At 37.1% G+C, this 14,034-nt stretch overlaps 2 protein-coding genes across 18 annotated transcripts in view; one reads left to right on the forward strand and one right to left on the reverse strand.

Annotated features, from left to right (window-relative positions):
• The window catches only part of SYCE3 (synaptonemal complex central element protein 3), a gene marked incomplete at both ends in the record, with an annotated part of 81,379 nt that overhangs the window by 54,758 nt on the left and 12,587 nt on the right, over positions 1 to 14,034 (forward strand). The window lies entirely within an intron of this gene.
• The window catches only part of ADGRL3 (adhesion G protein-coupled receptor L3), a gene marked incomplete at its 3' end in the record, with an annotated part of 394,935 nt that continues 392,621 nt past the window's right edge, over positions 11,721 to 14,034 (reverse strand). For 13 of the 17 annotated variants that reach the window (XM_083351852.1, XM_083351853.1, XM_083351851.1 and 10 more), the window contains one exon: positions 11,721 to 12,520. In XM_083351852.1, the coding sequence (XP_083207978.1) occupies positions 11,721 to 12,520 (800 nt within the window). The remainder of the gene's footprint in view (positions 12,521 to 14,034) is intronic. The other 4 variants (XM_083351857.1, XM_083351855.1, XM_083351856.1 and 1 more) reach the window with 1 other exon arrangement.

The raw sequence follows: 14,034 nt of genomic DNA on the forward strand, positions 1-14,034 counted from the left end.
AGTACACACACACACATACACACACACACACATACACACACACACACACACACACACACACACACACACACACACACACACACACAGAGACATCCCTCCAATGCAAGGTAATGATATAATCTGGCATATTATATCAGGTTTCTACTTGTAGGGAAATTTTGCTGAACAGCATGAAAATATGTAATTCCACTAATGATGCTGGCCAAGAGCAACTTTACTTCTTTATACATTAGTTATTTAGGCTAGGTTTCAGTGGTTTCACTAATTTGCATGTAGACAAATCACAAGTTCTCATACAAGCAATATTAATACAAGCTCTGTTATTCATGTAGATAAAAACCTGCCATCTTATAGAGTAGTAGGCAAATGTCAAGATTTCCTCAGTGGTATCTACAGCAAGCAGCAATAAAGAAAAATAGCAAGTGTACAATGATATCATGAAGTCAATGCTGGTGTTAGTACTTACATCTCTTTTTATAGGTATGTTTTATTAAAAACATTTTAAAAAGGCAATAAAAACTAATGCAAACTAATATAAAGATGAAAAGAGAAGAAAGGAATCAAGTAAAAGCAAAAAGTGCAAGAAAAGAAAAAACTTAAGAAAAATAGAAAGAAAAACTAAAGTATACAAAGCAGTGGCTTCTGACAATCTTCATAGCAGTTATAAGTACAATTATATTTTAATTATATTTTAATCTCTCTCTCTAAAGTTACGTCTTCAGTACACCTCTAGTATCTGCAGCTCAATGACTGACACTAGTCCATAATAATGGATTTTCTACTGTGACACTATAATGTTGGCTTCATCCTTCCTCTAGATACCCATGAATTTGTTTTTACTAGAAATAGGTACTGACAATAATAATTGAATTTGTCCAGCAGTCCACTTTAGCTCAGGGCTAAAATTAGGGCCATCTGGTTTGTTTGTGGCCTACTGTAGCTGTAAATATTATTAACTCCCTTTCTGTGGCATGGGAAAAAGAATCTACTAAAGTGGATGAAGTGTGCAAGCATAGCAAAATCTGAAGAGATGGACCATTTGTGGTAAACAAATTGGTACAGGAGGACTAGAGCTAAAGTCTTAAATGATTTGTTTTAAGTGTATGAAACTAAGACTGTTATATCTCGATTGCAACATCCATGCAGTACTAGATTGCACAAGGAGTTCTTATCTTTTGTGATCATACAGATTTCTGCTGCTTGAGTACAGCGTTTATAGAATGAAATACAATTTGCATAGGTAGTACCTACTATTTTAGTAGGCATGGTGGCCCAGCAGTTAAGACGGTGGGCTTGTCGACCAGAAGGTTGGTAGTTTTAGCCCCAAGTACACATGACAGATTGAGCATGACCATTCTTACCACAGCTCCTGCCAACCTAGCACTTTGAAATCATGCATTGCATCACACTCATATTGCCCGGGGATGCCTAGTTGGGGGTCCTTTTATGTCTCTGGCAGGAGCTAGAGCAAAGGACGGAAGCTCACCCTGCCCCACGGCAACACTTGGGTTTTTGATAAGGGCTTGCTAACCTCCCAACCACGCAAGCCACCTTGCTCCTGAAAGCATGCAAATGCAAGTAGATAAGGTAACAAAGCCTCTTCAGACAATGCTGCCTCGATTAGCTAGGAAATGGAGATGAGCACCAACTCTAGATTAGGACATGACTGGACAGCAGAAATCTTTACCTTTTTTTTTTAAAGCTACTTTTTGGATAGAAATGCTTGTCCAGTTTGAAACAAATACTGTAGGAGTTTTTGTTTAAAAGGAATATAGATGTTGGGAGTAATATTAACTGATCTCTTCCTCTTCATTGTTTAGTAACTATTGAATGAAAATTTTAAATAGGCTCTATGACAAGAAATCTGCCACATTCCATAGTGATAGAGTTCATTTTTTTAATTACTACTAGTGACATTTGCTAATAAGATACAGTTATTTAAATATTTATAATAATTTGAATATACCCTAAGCATTAATACTAAACTGTGGGGACTGTCCATAAATGTTCCTATTACCATTTGGTTATGATTTCTTCTATCATATCCTATAGCTATTTAGAATGAATCAATGCTTTGCAATGGGCATTCTACATTATAGTGGAAGTCCATTTGATACAGATGAAGGGCTTCTCCAAAGTTCTGTAACTAGAAAGCAACATTGTACAAAATGCAAATTAGAAATGCCCAGAGCTTGAAATACTCTGTTTCAACTTCAAAAACAGCTGCATCATCTCTTTATTAACTGTTTTGATCCCGGGACCTTGGGTCATTTCAAATTTCTAACGCTTAACTATATGAAAACGTTTTTGAAAACTAGTCTCAGTAATAAAAGGTGAACCTGGTGTATGGTATTGAGAAACCAAAACAATATAAAAGTTTTTATAGATATCAGCCTCTGCTTTTTGTGGCATTTTGTAGTTCTAAATCATTGATCAATCCCAGGCTGTAGTCATAGATTCACTTTGAATCTATGTACATACAATTGCAGTTCTGCTATAAATTCAAACCACTTAATGTGAAATATGGGTAATTATGATACAGTACATATCTCTAGGGTTAATAATAGTCTGTTACCAAATCTTAGTCAATCTTGCATACTGTACAATGCTTTCTTTTTTAGGCGAGCTCCTGGTTTGCTCTTTCTTTCTACTTGAGAAGCAGAGAAAAGCTGTCTATGAATATACAGCATATATCGTGCTCTTGTTTTGTTTTTGCCTCAGATTTTTCTATATTTATACCTTTAACAAAATATGTGCTTTTTGTAGGTATGGAAAATTGTTTTGGGAAGGTGCATATATTCTCTGGGATTTACATATGTGGTTTTGTAAATCTTGCATTAGTAGAATTGTTGGAAGTGGTATTTAGGCTTTTTATGTGGGGTTTTTTTTGTATGCATTTTCCAAGTCCCCAGAAAGTTGGTCAGACACTCCTGCCGCTGAGATGAAGGGAGAGATCCAGCCCAGGTCAGGGTGGCCAGGGCTGATCTATAAAGAAGCACGGTCATGATTGTTGTTGGTGGTGGTCGGTGCAAAGCTGTTGGCTGAAAAAGAATCCTGAGGAAGGCTTTAGAAATTGAACTTGATAAAAGATTTTTTTTCTTTTTGCAAACAAAGTTAACATTTCATAGAAATATAACCAGGTGCTTTTTCTTTACATGAAAGTATTTGTCAACAGATTAAGATTTTATCAATAGTACATAAGAGTTTTTTGGTAACAATTCACAACTGGATATTATTTGTAAATCAGCTGTTCTGTGATAGAAAGGAATATTTGTTGGGAAATAGCCTGCAGAGGTCTGGGGCAGATGGGGATTTGGGAGGAAGTAGCTTTGCTTGTGACAATCTGCTGCTTTCCAAGGATACTTCTCCCACGAAAGATGGGCATCTGGCCAAGGGAAGAGTTTCTGGGCACTTTGACGGAAGACACCCACAGCCTAGCTCTAGGAAGAAGAAAGTCACTTTGTAATTCCTTTCCCATAGCCCAGAAATACAAACACAGAACAGAACAAAAGCTCAACAAACAATTGAACAAAATCCTACTATGTTAGAAACCTTTTATGAGAATATTTTTTTTAAAAAAAAAACAATAGACCCAAATGTCCAGATATAAAAACAAGTTTATTTGGATATGGAGAGGAGACAGGAAGATTAAGGAAGGCAACAAACACACGAGTCTATATGAAATCAGTAAAATCAGACAGTTACATGTTACCAGGGTGAGTTGGAACTTAGCTTTCAAAGCAGTACAGAGATGTTGGTCTGAAAACAAAGCCAGTGAGCATCCAGGTTAGATGCTATTAGGTAGGCTGAGAATCTCATTTTTTATATATCTCTGAGATCAACAAATGCCAGTTTTTTAGTGAAGACTGGGAGGTTTTTGTGGAAGAGACTTTCCATTTTTGCATCATAGTCACCATTACCTAGGGGCTGGCCATATATTTGAATGATTAAAAAAAACCCTAATTTGATGTGATACAGGAGAGTTTTAAATGCATATTAGAGAAGGAAACATAAGATCTGGATTATTCAAACTTTCTAACGTTACCAATTTCCCAGACACCAAAGGATGAAGAGCCCAATTAGGTTTTATGCAGGGGTTTGTTCCAGGATGATAATAGATGTGATAATTAGGATATTTCTTTATTTCATAGCTTTCTGGTAAATTAGCTTACTTCTGGTCATTTATATTGTCCATCAGGATTTTCTGTCAATTCTTTCAAGATGGGCTAAGAGAATAAGGAAAGGAAACCCTGCAGATTCCCAATTATATTTCTTAGCAGGTTGGAAGGCTGTGTGAAGGAGTTGCTTGCTGTTCATTTAAGGCTAAAGCTTGGGCTGCTTAAAATCTTCCTTGGATTAGTTCTCAGATCAGTACTCACACTTCACTACATGCAATGACTTGCATGCAGATTGGCTGCACTTGTAAACGCTTAGAACTTTTAAAAAAAGAATTGCACCTGAAATAAAGTCCCCTTTAGAATAAATACTCCTGCTTTTGATACTTCTGTTTTCCATCCTTTTAGACACTGGCTTATATCTTGAGTGACCTGCGTGTTTATACTAAGAGTTAATCAATTCTCCCAGGGCCAAAACAGAACCATCCATTATACGAAGAAAGTACCAGGCAACAGCGGCAAAATGCAGAAAATGATAAAAAACTCAAGCAGAAGCGTGCTCTCCAAAAGCCCTGTGAAACAGATGTTCTCAGTGAGCACAAAACACATATGTGTGTGTGTTGGGGGGGGTTCAAGGGGGAGAGGCAATGTGTCCCTAAGAAGAGGATAAAAATAGAATTTGGAGTAGAATTCTGAAAAGGTATGCCTCACATTGTAAGAATCCCTTTCGCGTGCTGTTTTTTTTACCATCCCCCCTTTACATTGCATTTATGCCCAATACAGAAAGTGCCTGTGTTTGTAAGCAAAATAATAACTATTTTGCATGATTTGGGAACATCTCAAAAGAATGGAGCATTTGGAATCCTAATCAGAAATACTCTGCAATGTAATGGTTTACAGTTTGTAATTTGTTCTGTCCAATTCCAAACTCAGGCGACTGACTCCTCGCTTGAAGCAAAATTGGTGTAAAAATAAATAAATAAAGGATTAGTTCCTCAGGGAAATTTCCAAGATACTGTGGGAATATTTAAAATTGCACACACTCATGCACATATTCTAAATTGACATAAGGATGCAGCTTAACTTGTGAAGATATGAATGGATAATGAAGTAAAAGAATTATTGTATCTGGCAAGCGTGGAGGAGGTAAAAGAAAGAAAACAGCAGATATAATTCAAGAGGAATAGAGAGCTCATATCAGAATGTGAAGTGTTCGTGTATCTACCAGACAGCAACCTTACTTTATGATTCCTAATCATGGTAGGGCATGTTTGGGTTCACTTTGACCGTCCAAGTCATTCATATCAAGGCTTTTCTTAGGTAAATGTCTGCTGTCAGTTCTTGCATTTTTTATATTAGCTTCTGTCCTGAAAAAAGGAGGCGAAAGGCCCAAAGGAATCAGAAAGGTGGCAAAATATAAATGTTTTTAGGAAAAATGGTGTGGATAAAGATAATTGTTGGGGATCTGGTGCTCAAAAATGCAACATTATTTAATAAGGTTTGGGACATGGGTACACAAGATATGGAGAACGCAGTGGAAAAGAGAGGGCTTTACCTATCAATGACTGCATGTCAGTTTTGCTTCCTATCCCTCCGCCCCTTATAATGCAGGGGATTAATTCAATAAAAAGTCCCATGGGTGTGTATAAACCTTTTTTGGGGGAAAAATGGTGTAGATAAAGATAATTGTTGGGATCTGGTGTTCAAAATGCAACATTGGTTAATAAGGTTTGGTCTTGTGCTATGGTGGCTCCCTTTCAAAGAAAATTTATTTTCCTTTTTGAGTATTCATGATTTTTGTTGTTGATCATATTCTCTTACTTATATTGGAAATTAACAGAGAGACTATATAGTTAGATATTGCATAGTTTATGATTGCAAATAAAAATTATTTTAAAAGGGCAGTATTGGGAGGATAGCTATCCTCTGTCAATTCCTATAAATTCATGTCATGTTGAAGTCATATGACTTAGTTGATAATGTTACTTAATAGAAAATAAAAAAAGAAGTAAAACATATAAACAAATCTATACAGTCCAAATTTCTGGCAGTAAAATGTTTGTTCAGATATTAAAAACAGTAACTTCTTGAAACTGGTGTACAATGAGAATGGATAGGCTTATGATTTGTCAACAATGCTGGTCAAGAAAGCTTGACCATGAAATGACATCCCAATGTTAAGACAAAGTTTGTGATGTGATGCATGTTTTGTCCCCCCCCTGCCTTTGTGGGCATTCAAGTTTGTTATACACATTCTGGCTAGACTTTTCTATGTGTTTGGTACACACAGATACTTTGAATACCTTAACATGATTTCTCTAAGTATCAATTAAATCCATGGTTACAGAATGCTGGGACACAGAATGTTAGAACCTCATAGAATCAAAGGGAGGACAGGGATGGGATGACAGCATTTCAAAGTTGGAATGAAAAGTAGCATTTTTTTTTCTAAAGTGGGAAGTAGAAAACAGGATGGAAATGGACTGCAGAGGGACAAAGGGCCTGCTCTGCTAGAACCTTGGTAGCAGTGATAGGAATTAAGATTGGAGGATGTTTACCATGAACTTAAAAAAAAAATTTCCTCTTTCTATATGGGGATATTTTCAAATGCTATCCACATGCCCATTTTCCTGCACTCATCCTACATCACCATATAACCTATAGATTTAGGAGTATATTTATGATTATATAGGTTTAGGAATGCCAGCCACTCTTAAACCTGCCTTTTAATAAAATATAGTGCAGTAGACACAGGCTTAGGGTAGGGATGTACAATGTGTCACTCTTCATTCCTTACCTGTGTGGCATCCCTAATTATTGACAATGTTGGCTAGTTTTGCTGGAGTTGTAGTTCAGCAAGATCTAGGTTTAAAGACAGAAAGGAAAATAGTGTAATTCTGCCACCTGAGTTCTTTGTTTCCTGTCCTGAGCGGAATCCTGAACAATAGCAATCCTATATAGTTGTCATAGATTACAATATTTTTGTTTATAAAGACCACTTATTAGTTGAATAATTATGTTAATAAGGTGTTGTGATGGAATGGAGTCTGGATTCCCAGGAAGAAGGTAGTGCATCCCAGACAGCAAAAGACAGTGAAGTTTAGATCATTTGAGTGAGAGAAAGAGAGCCAGGACAGCTCTTCCATAGGCGTCTCCAGAGAATATCTTTAATGGTGTAAGTAGTTTGTTTTAGTTTGGCAAGATTTCATCTATGAGTGAGAAGCAATAAACAAAACTACTTAGAAGAACTTCAGTGTGTCTTTCTTGGTTTTTGGAGTCCAGCTGGTGTTTTGAGAAGTCTCTATCCCTAATTTATGCTTCTGATATATGGCCATTTAATATACAGTAAAAAAGTTTTGAGTGTATGTTTGAAATGTGGTGTGTATGCAGGAAGACACGTCATGAGGTGTGACCAAATAAGCTGACAGGTCAGAGAGGGAGGAGTATAAGAATTAGTCTTGTTTGCAAGCTTTATGTTCAGCATTTAAGTCTTGCAGAGTCAATGAAATAGCTCTTCCACCACCTAGAGTTTAGTAGCCTGTGAATTTCTAATGTGTTGTGTGTTCCTGTTTGCCCCTCAGAGCTAAGTCATATACTCATTGATACTTGTTCTTTCATGGTAGCTTCCTTACTGGACTTATCTCTCACCAAGACCTTCTTTCTCACAGAAACTGCAACAGTTGCTGTTTCATCAGCTGCCTTTATCTTTCTTTCTTATCTTTCTTAACGTTCCCTGCATACATGGCAAAGAAGCAGAACACCTTCTGTTGGTCAGGTTTATGGGTACCCAGCTGATAGGTAGTCAAGTGAATCTTGACAATGCATTGTGCCTGCATAGAGCAGGGGTCCTCAACCCCCGGTCCGTGGACCAGTACTGGGCCACTGCATGCCATCAACCAGTCTGCACAAACAAGGAAAGCCTCATCCTTGAGATGCAGGCAGAATGCGAAACCACGCCCCCTCCGGTCCGCGAAAAAACCTCTCTCCAGATAACCAGTCTCTGGTGCCCAAAAGGTTGGGGACCTCTGGTATAGAGCTGAATGATTGTGGACTGACATTTGCACATTTGTGTGGCAGGAGAATACACGTAAAAGAGGAAGATGACAACAGGCGGTGGTTTTGTGGAAGTCCATGCTGTTGATTTAAGCATGCTGAGGTAAGAAAAATGCAGTAATAAAAGAACTGTCATTTGCAAAGGACAATTATCATTGAGAAACATTTCTGTATTGTGTGTTGATTGGGAGATGGGAAGAATGGATGAAATGCCATTTCCCTCCACACATTGATTCAGTCTTGATTGTCACCTGCACAGGGCTAAAAGATATGGGTATGAAAAATGTTGGTCTGCTTCCATGTAAATTCAGGGAAAATCTACCTGAGATGTTCCTAAAAGCTGGAAAAATGTGCATGACACTCACAAAGTAATAAATTATATTGGTCACATCTCATTTCCTGAGATGTCCTCTTTTATTTTCTTTGTTTATTCTAATCTTTTCCTAATCAAGTCACCTTAAAAATAATTAATGTGTCTCAATAAAGCAACTTCAGATAGAACTGGTGGATTTTAATTTTATTTTGCAAAATCCTGCAAGCAAGTATCAACAAAAGAGCACTTAGGTTGTGGGTGTATGGAATAGCAAAGGGATTTTATCCACATCTCTTCAAAGGATACAATTCAGCACAGCCATTTGATCTCCTCCTGCATTTAGAGGGCTTTCTCAATGGTTAAAGCCAGTTAAAGCAACTGAAAGTAATATTGCCTTTCCAGAGTATTAACAAGGACCAAGTAGTAAAACAAGAACAAAAGATCTAGGAGACTTCAAATGTGTTTGTATTTCTGTTTCACAAAACAGAATCAAATTAGCCACTACTGTTCGTGAATGTCATTAATGCAAGTAATGTGCCCTTCATAATACAGTAGCTTCAACCAAGTAAGAGCTGGAACATCCTTGAAGCAGCTGTTACTTCTGTTTCAAGGAATTCATCCAAATGCTTCTGAAAAATGGAAATAATGTAACAATTGGGGTTTTTCTTGGGACTATGACAGGGAGAAGAGAATTAAGCAAATCCCAAAACTGATCAAGAAGATCCTTGTTCTGTATACAGGCAGTCCTCGACTTATGACCAAAATTGAGCCCAAACTTTCTATTGCTAAGCGAGGCATTTATTAAGTGAGTTTTTACTCCATTTTCTTGCCACAGTTGTTAAGTGAATCACTGCAGTTGTTAAGTTAGTGACACAGCTGGCTTCCCCATTGAATTTGCTTGTAAGAAGGTCGCAAAAGGTGATCACATGAGCCTAAGACACTACAATTGTCATAAATATGAGTTAGTTGCCATGTATCCAAATTTTGATCATATGACCAGGGAGATGCTGCAAGGATAAGTGGGAAAAATGGTCACAAGTCTCTTTTTCAGTTCCGTTGTAACTTCGAATGGTCACTAAATGAACTGTTGTAAGTCGAGGACTACCTGTACTACATCCAGTTCTATTATTTTGGATAGCTGTAACGGGAAGACTGACTTAATTCCAGTTTTGTCACCTGTGAGTATCATAAGGGCTATTGTTATTATCCACAACTACAAACATGAATTCTGCATTCACAGATTACTCAAGGAGTGCCTACAGCACTCACATAATATCAGTAGTGGAGCTAATCACCTTCTGTTATCTGTTGGAATTAACTCTTCAAAATGGCTACATTAAAGGGACTGTTTCATGCCACTGTGTTGTGGGCTGGTACGATCTACAAAGATCCATCAAACATACGTTATAAATATGGTAGAAAAATGTATGTAAAAAAAATAGCTCCTCTTTTTAGCTAAAGCTAAAGTCAGCATGTCCCCAGGTAAACCCCAGGCCCTTCCTTTTTATGCCTCCCTCACGGCTCTAGATACCTGGCTTATTTCCTTCCCTACATCAGTCTGTGCTGAGTAATCCTTTTATTTGTATAGCTACCTTCAGCACTAAAAGAACTAATATTCTTTTGCTAAAGATAGAAAGGGAGATAAATCAGAAGAGACTGATTGTACAGGACATATATACAGGGCCTTCTAAATCTTAATCAGTTGTTTATTGGTTGGCAAACAAATTTCACTGTTACAACAAATATTAGTAATGAGGTCATTCAACTGGGTGACCATACAAAATGCATCATAAATTAAAAAAAAGAGTAAAATCTGTGCTGCTAATTTACCTCCTGGGAAGGTCTACATTATTTTAAATCTTGTCAAATAAATACATTTCCTGTTAGGAAAAATAATGAAAGGGTTTGTATATATCTTTTTTACCACTTCAAAATAGGCTTTTAAAAATATCTTTGCTATGAAGCAGTTTTTCAAACCATCGCAGTGAAAATTCCTAGCCTGAGGTTAGATTTTGACTCCTGTAAGGGCATTATGTTCATCTGCATAAGTCCCATTATGAAATCCCAGCTACTAGAAGGGACATAATGCCTTGGTTAAGGGACTGAGGACCACAAAGGCTGCTGCATCTCATCAATTGTGCCCTGGAAACAAGTGGATCAAGTTTCTAATCTGGAAAAAAGAAGCCATTGGCAAATCCGTAGATAGAAGAAACAGTATATTGTGTGGGTGTTTATCTGTGTCTATATGCACATTTATATATATTGCATACCGACACACAAACACACACACAAACACAGAGTGTGATATCACATAACCCAAAATTAAAGAATCATTACTTTGTTTACTCAGTGGTTTTTTTAAATGAGAGAGAGGAAAAAAGGCCAAATAAAGAATACATGAAAATAATTGTTTCTACTGGTAGACAAACTTGCAAGACCAGCACAACAGAAAAAGTTTTTTTTCCACCACATTAACAGGGACGCAAGTTTTGGCGGAACAAAGAGTAGACTATATGTGCAATGCTAGTATCTGTACATTACATAGGAACTGTTCCATTTTTTCTGCCATTAGAATTATCATCAGTTAATACAGAAAAACATAAAAATATACCATGTAGCATACAATTACCAACTTTCTTTCTATTTCATTAGATTTTGTTTGCTCCACAGTTCAGTGAGCTTTGGCTAAATTAAGTGGTGAGAGAGAAAAAGAGAGAGAAAGACACACACACATACAAAAAAAACTCAAACCGAAAACCAAAATCCCAAACTGTTATGTGATACAGATTCAGAATAAACAGTTTTGCTATTTTTGCTTCTGTTTTGTGCAGCACTCCAATCTAGACGCATCATTGCTAGTAGTTTCAAATGCATGTTTGGCCTTTTGTAAGTCAGGTCCTTGGTACTAAGAAGACAGCACCCAAAGATGCTTAAACAAATACAGTATAATGTGAGAAGGCCACACAGTGGACCACTTCCTTTTGTATCTCATTCTTTAGCATATGGTCTCTCTGATGTGACGCCAGTGTATGTGTTGGGTGAGGGGGAACAACAGGGAGTTAGCCTTTTTCCTGTGTGGGCCTATCAATTCCATTAAAAAGTTATGAGAATTGTTGGTTGTTTAGAACAATATGGAGTAGGAGAACACACAATATTACCACTGCTTTGATTTAAATCCAGACAATATTCCAGATGTTGTACAGGGAGCATTTGTTTTATTAAAATGTTTACTTAGTGTTCTATAGACTAGTGACCAAGTGAGCTGGTCCTTTCAAGGTTTCTTCTGTCAGGGTCCCATCCTTGTTTGGTGGAACTATAAATCCATCACTACTGCCCCGCCCCAACTGATAGTAAGTATGTAGCTGTTGGATATGGTTCCTGGAGCCCAGGTTTGGCATACTCTTGTAGTACACGTCATCGCCATCGCCACCTTTAGTTGATGGGGGATCGGTCTGAGTGCTGGTGGTGACACTTTCTGTGCCTGGCATGCTGGACAGAGCAGGCATACTAGTGTAAAGAGAATCCCTATTCGGTGACTGGAGGTCTTCTGTGTGCTCATTGGTTAGCAAAGGAAAAAAACTTTCACTGTTGTCTTGTGGAATCCGTCTTTTGCTATAATGGTGAGGCTGGTGGTTCTCTGCAGAATATGCCCTTGGGGGTAACAGTGGGGCATCTGATTCCTCATGTATGAGTTCTAAGCCCAGGTTATCTTCCTGGTTAAACAAGGTGACGTCATCGAGAACAATGGCATCATTGTCACTCCCACTGCCAAGATTATTGACAAATTTGTTCATCAGATTCCTACTTTGTTCATTAGAACATTCATGTTTGTTCAGGTAGGAAGGTATATAATTGGAAGTGAGTTCTTTCAGAATCTTTTTCTCTAAGGCAGTCTCACTGTGGTTATAGCTATGGTCAATTATTTGCACACAGTTGCTCAGGTACTCACTGCTAGCAATGCTGTAGCTATTGCCGTGGTTACCATTCAGTGGTAGAGTATCCATGACACTTGTATCCCTGGCATTGTTCAGAAGCCCCTCTGAAAAATATCACACAAGAAAATTTGATTTGTACCAAAAAGTATTCGTATATACTTTTGATCTGCATGACTACTGTCCTAAGAAACAATAATATACTGTCTGTTGCAATATACAATAATTGTGTAAAAAGGAATAAAGAGAAAAGAAATTATACTGGGTTTCAAGACATGGAAAATGTGGATTTAAATCTTATCCATTAATTATTGTTTCAATTTATATATTGTTTTTCTTCCATAGTACACTGAAGATGGCTAAAAAGTCAACATATAAAGTACAAACAGTTGAAATCCAATTTAAAAACTGTAAATTATTACTATCTGAACTCAAAAGGCTTGGTTGAAGAGAAAGAGCTTGATTCTTTTCCTGTAGACTAAAAGAGAGGGAGTTAAAAGCAATTAAAAGAAACTGGGATTGACACAAGTAAAGGTATTTTGTTTTGTGCTCAACAAATGGGGCATTAAAAACAGTGTCCTTGCTTGCAAATCTCAGTGCCTGCTCACTTTCATACTGAGAAAGACACTCCTTCAGACAGTCTTGCTGTAAAGTTCCTGGGCTCTGGATCTATTTTTTCAGGCTGGACTCTAATCCCAAAACTTAATTTCTTGCTGATTAGCAGCACCTGCATGGTATACAGATTTAATTGCAATTTATGCAGCTTATATATAGAATATTGAAGACAAAACCTTAGATATGGGAATTATAGTCCTACATCTGGAAGGCCATAAGTTTCCCCATCTTATTCTAAACGACCTAAGCATTGTCAATTCAGATGTATCTAATTATGATTGTTAGGCACAGCAAATATAATCAAAGAAGGAGTAAGGCAGTGATAGGCAAACTTCTGCTCATTTCCCCCTCCCTTAGAAGTTTGAGAAACTGAGCTTGTTGTAAATGATATAACAATGAGTATAGAAATATGGTCTGAATACCACTAGTGAAGAGGGCTCAGAAAACTTCCATACTAAAATCCTGTCCTAATTAGCATAAATGTTTTCATATCAGCTATATTATTTGAATAGGGATGGGGAGAGATTAATAATTTTGTTACTGCTACTGTTAAATTGTTAAATGTTTGACACTTCAGCAATCTAACTTCGGCAACACTTCTGAGATCTATCAGAAGATCCAGATTTACTTTTTTCCCATTCACAAATTAAGGCATACAAAGTTCCTAAAAATTATGAACTATCACATGTTTATTGCATTCCCTTAAATGCGAAATAGGTAAAATGCCAAAAAAAACCCACCCATCACTAGATTCTCCACTGTTTTTGTTTTAGAAAAGAGCAGGGATGTGCCAATGGATGACAAAATAGATGAGATTTGGGAAGCAACACTGGGAGGATTGATTTTAATTCTTTCTCTCATGTTAGTTTTCTGAATAAAATCATATTGCTCCTGCTAATTAATTTATATTTGGAATTAATATTTCTTATGTCTTCCCTTTAAACACAAATATGTACTATAATTTTAAACACAGAACTTTTTCCCGCTATTCCTCTCACCATACTCC

The sequence above is a fragment of the Vipera ursinii genome (genome assembly GCF_947247035.1).
Source record: "Vipera ursinii genome assembly, chromosome: 2".
In the NCBI taxonomy this organism is placed as follows: domain Eukaryota; kingdom Metazoa; phylum Chordata; class Lepidosauria; order Squamata; family Viperidae; genus Vipera; species Vipera ursinii.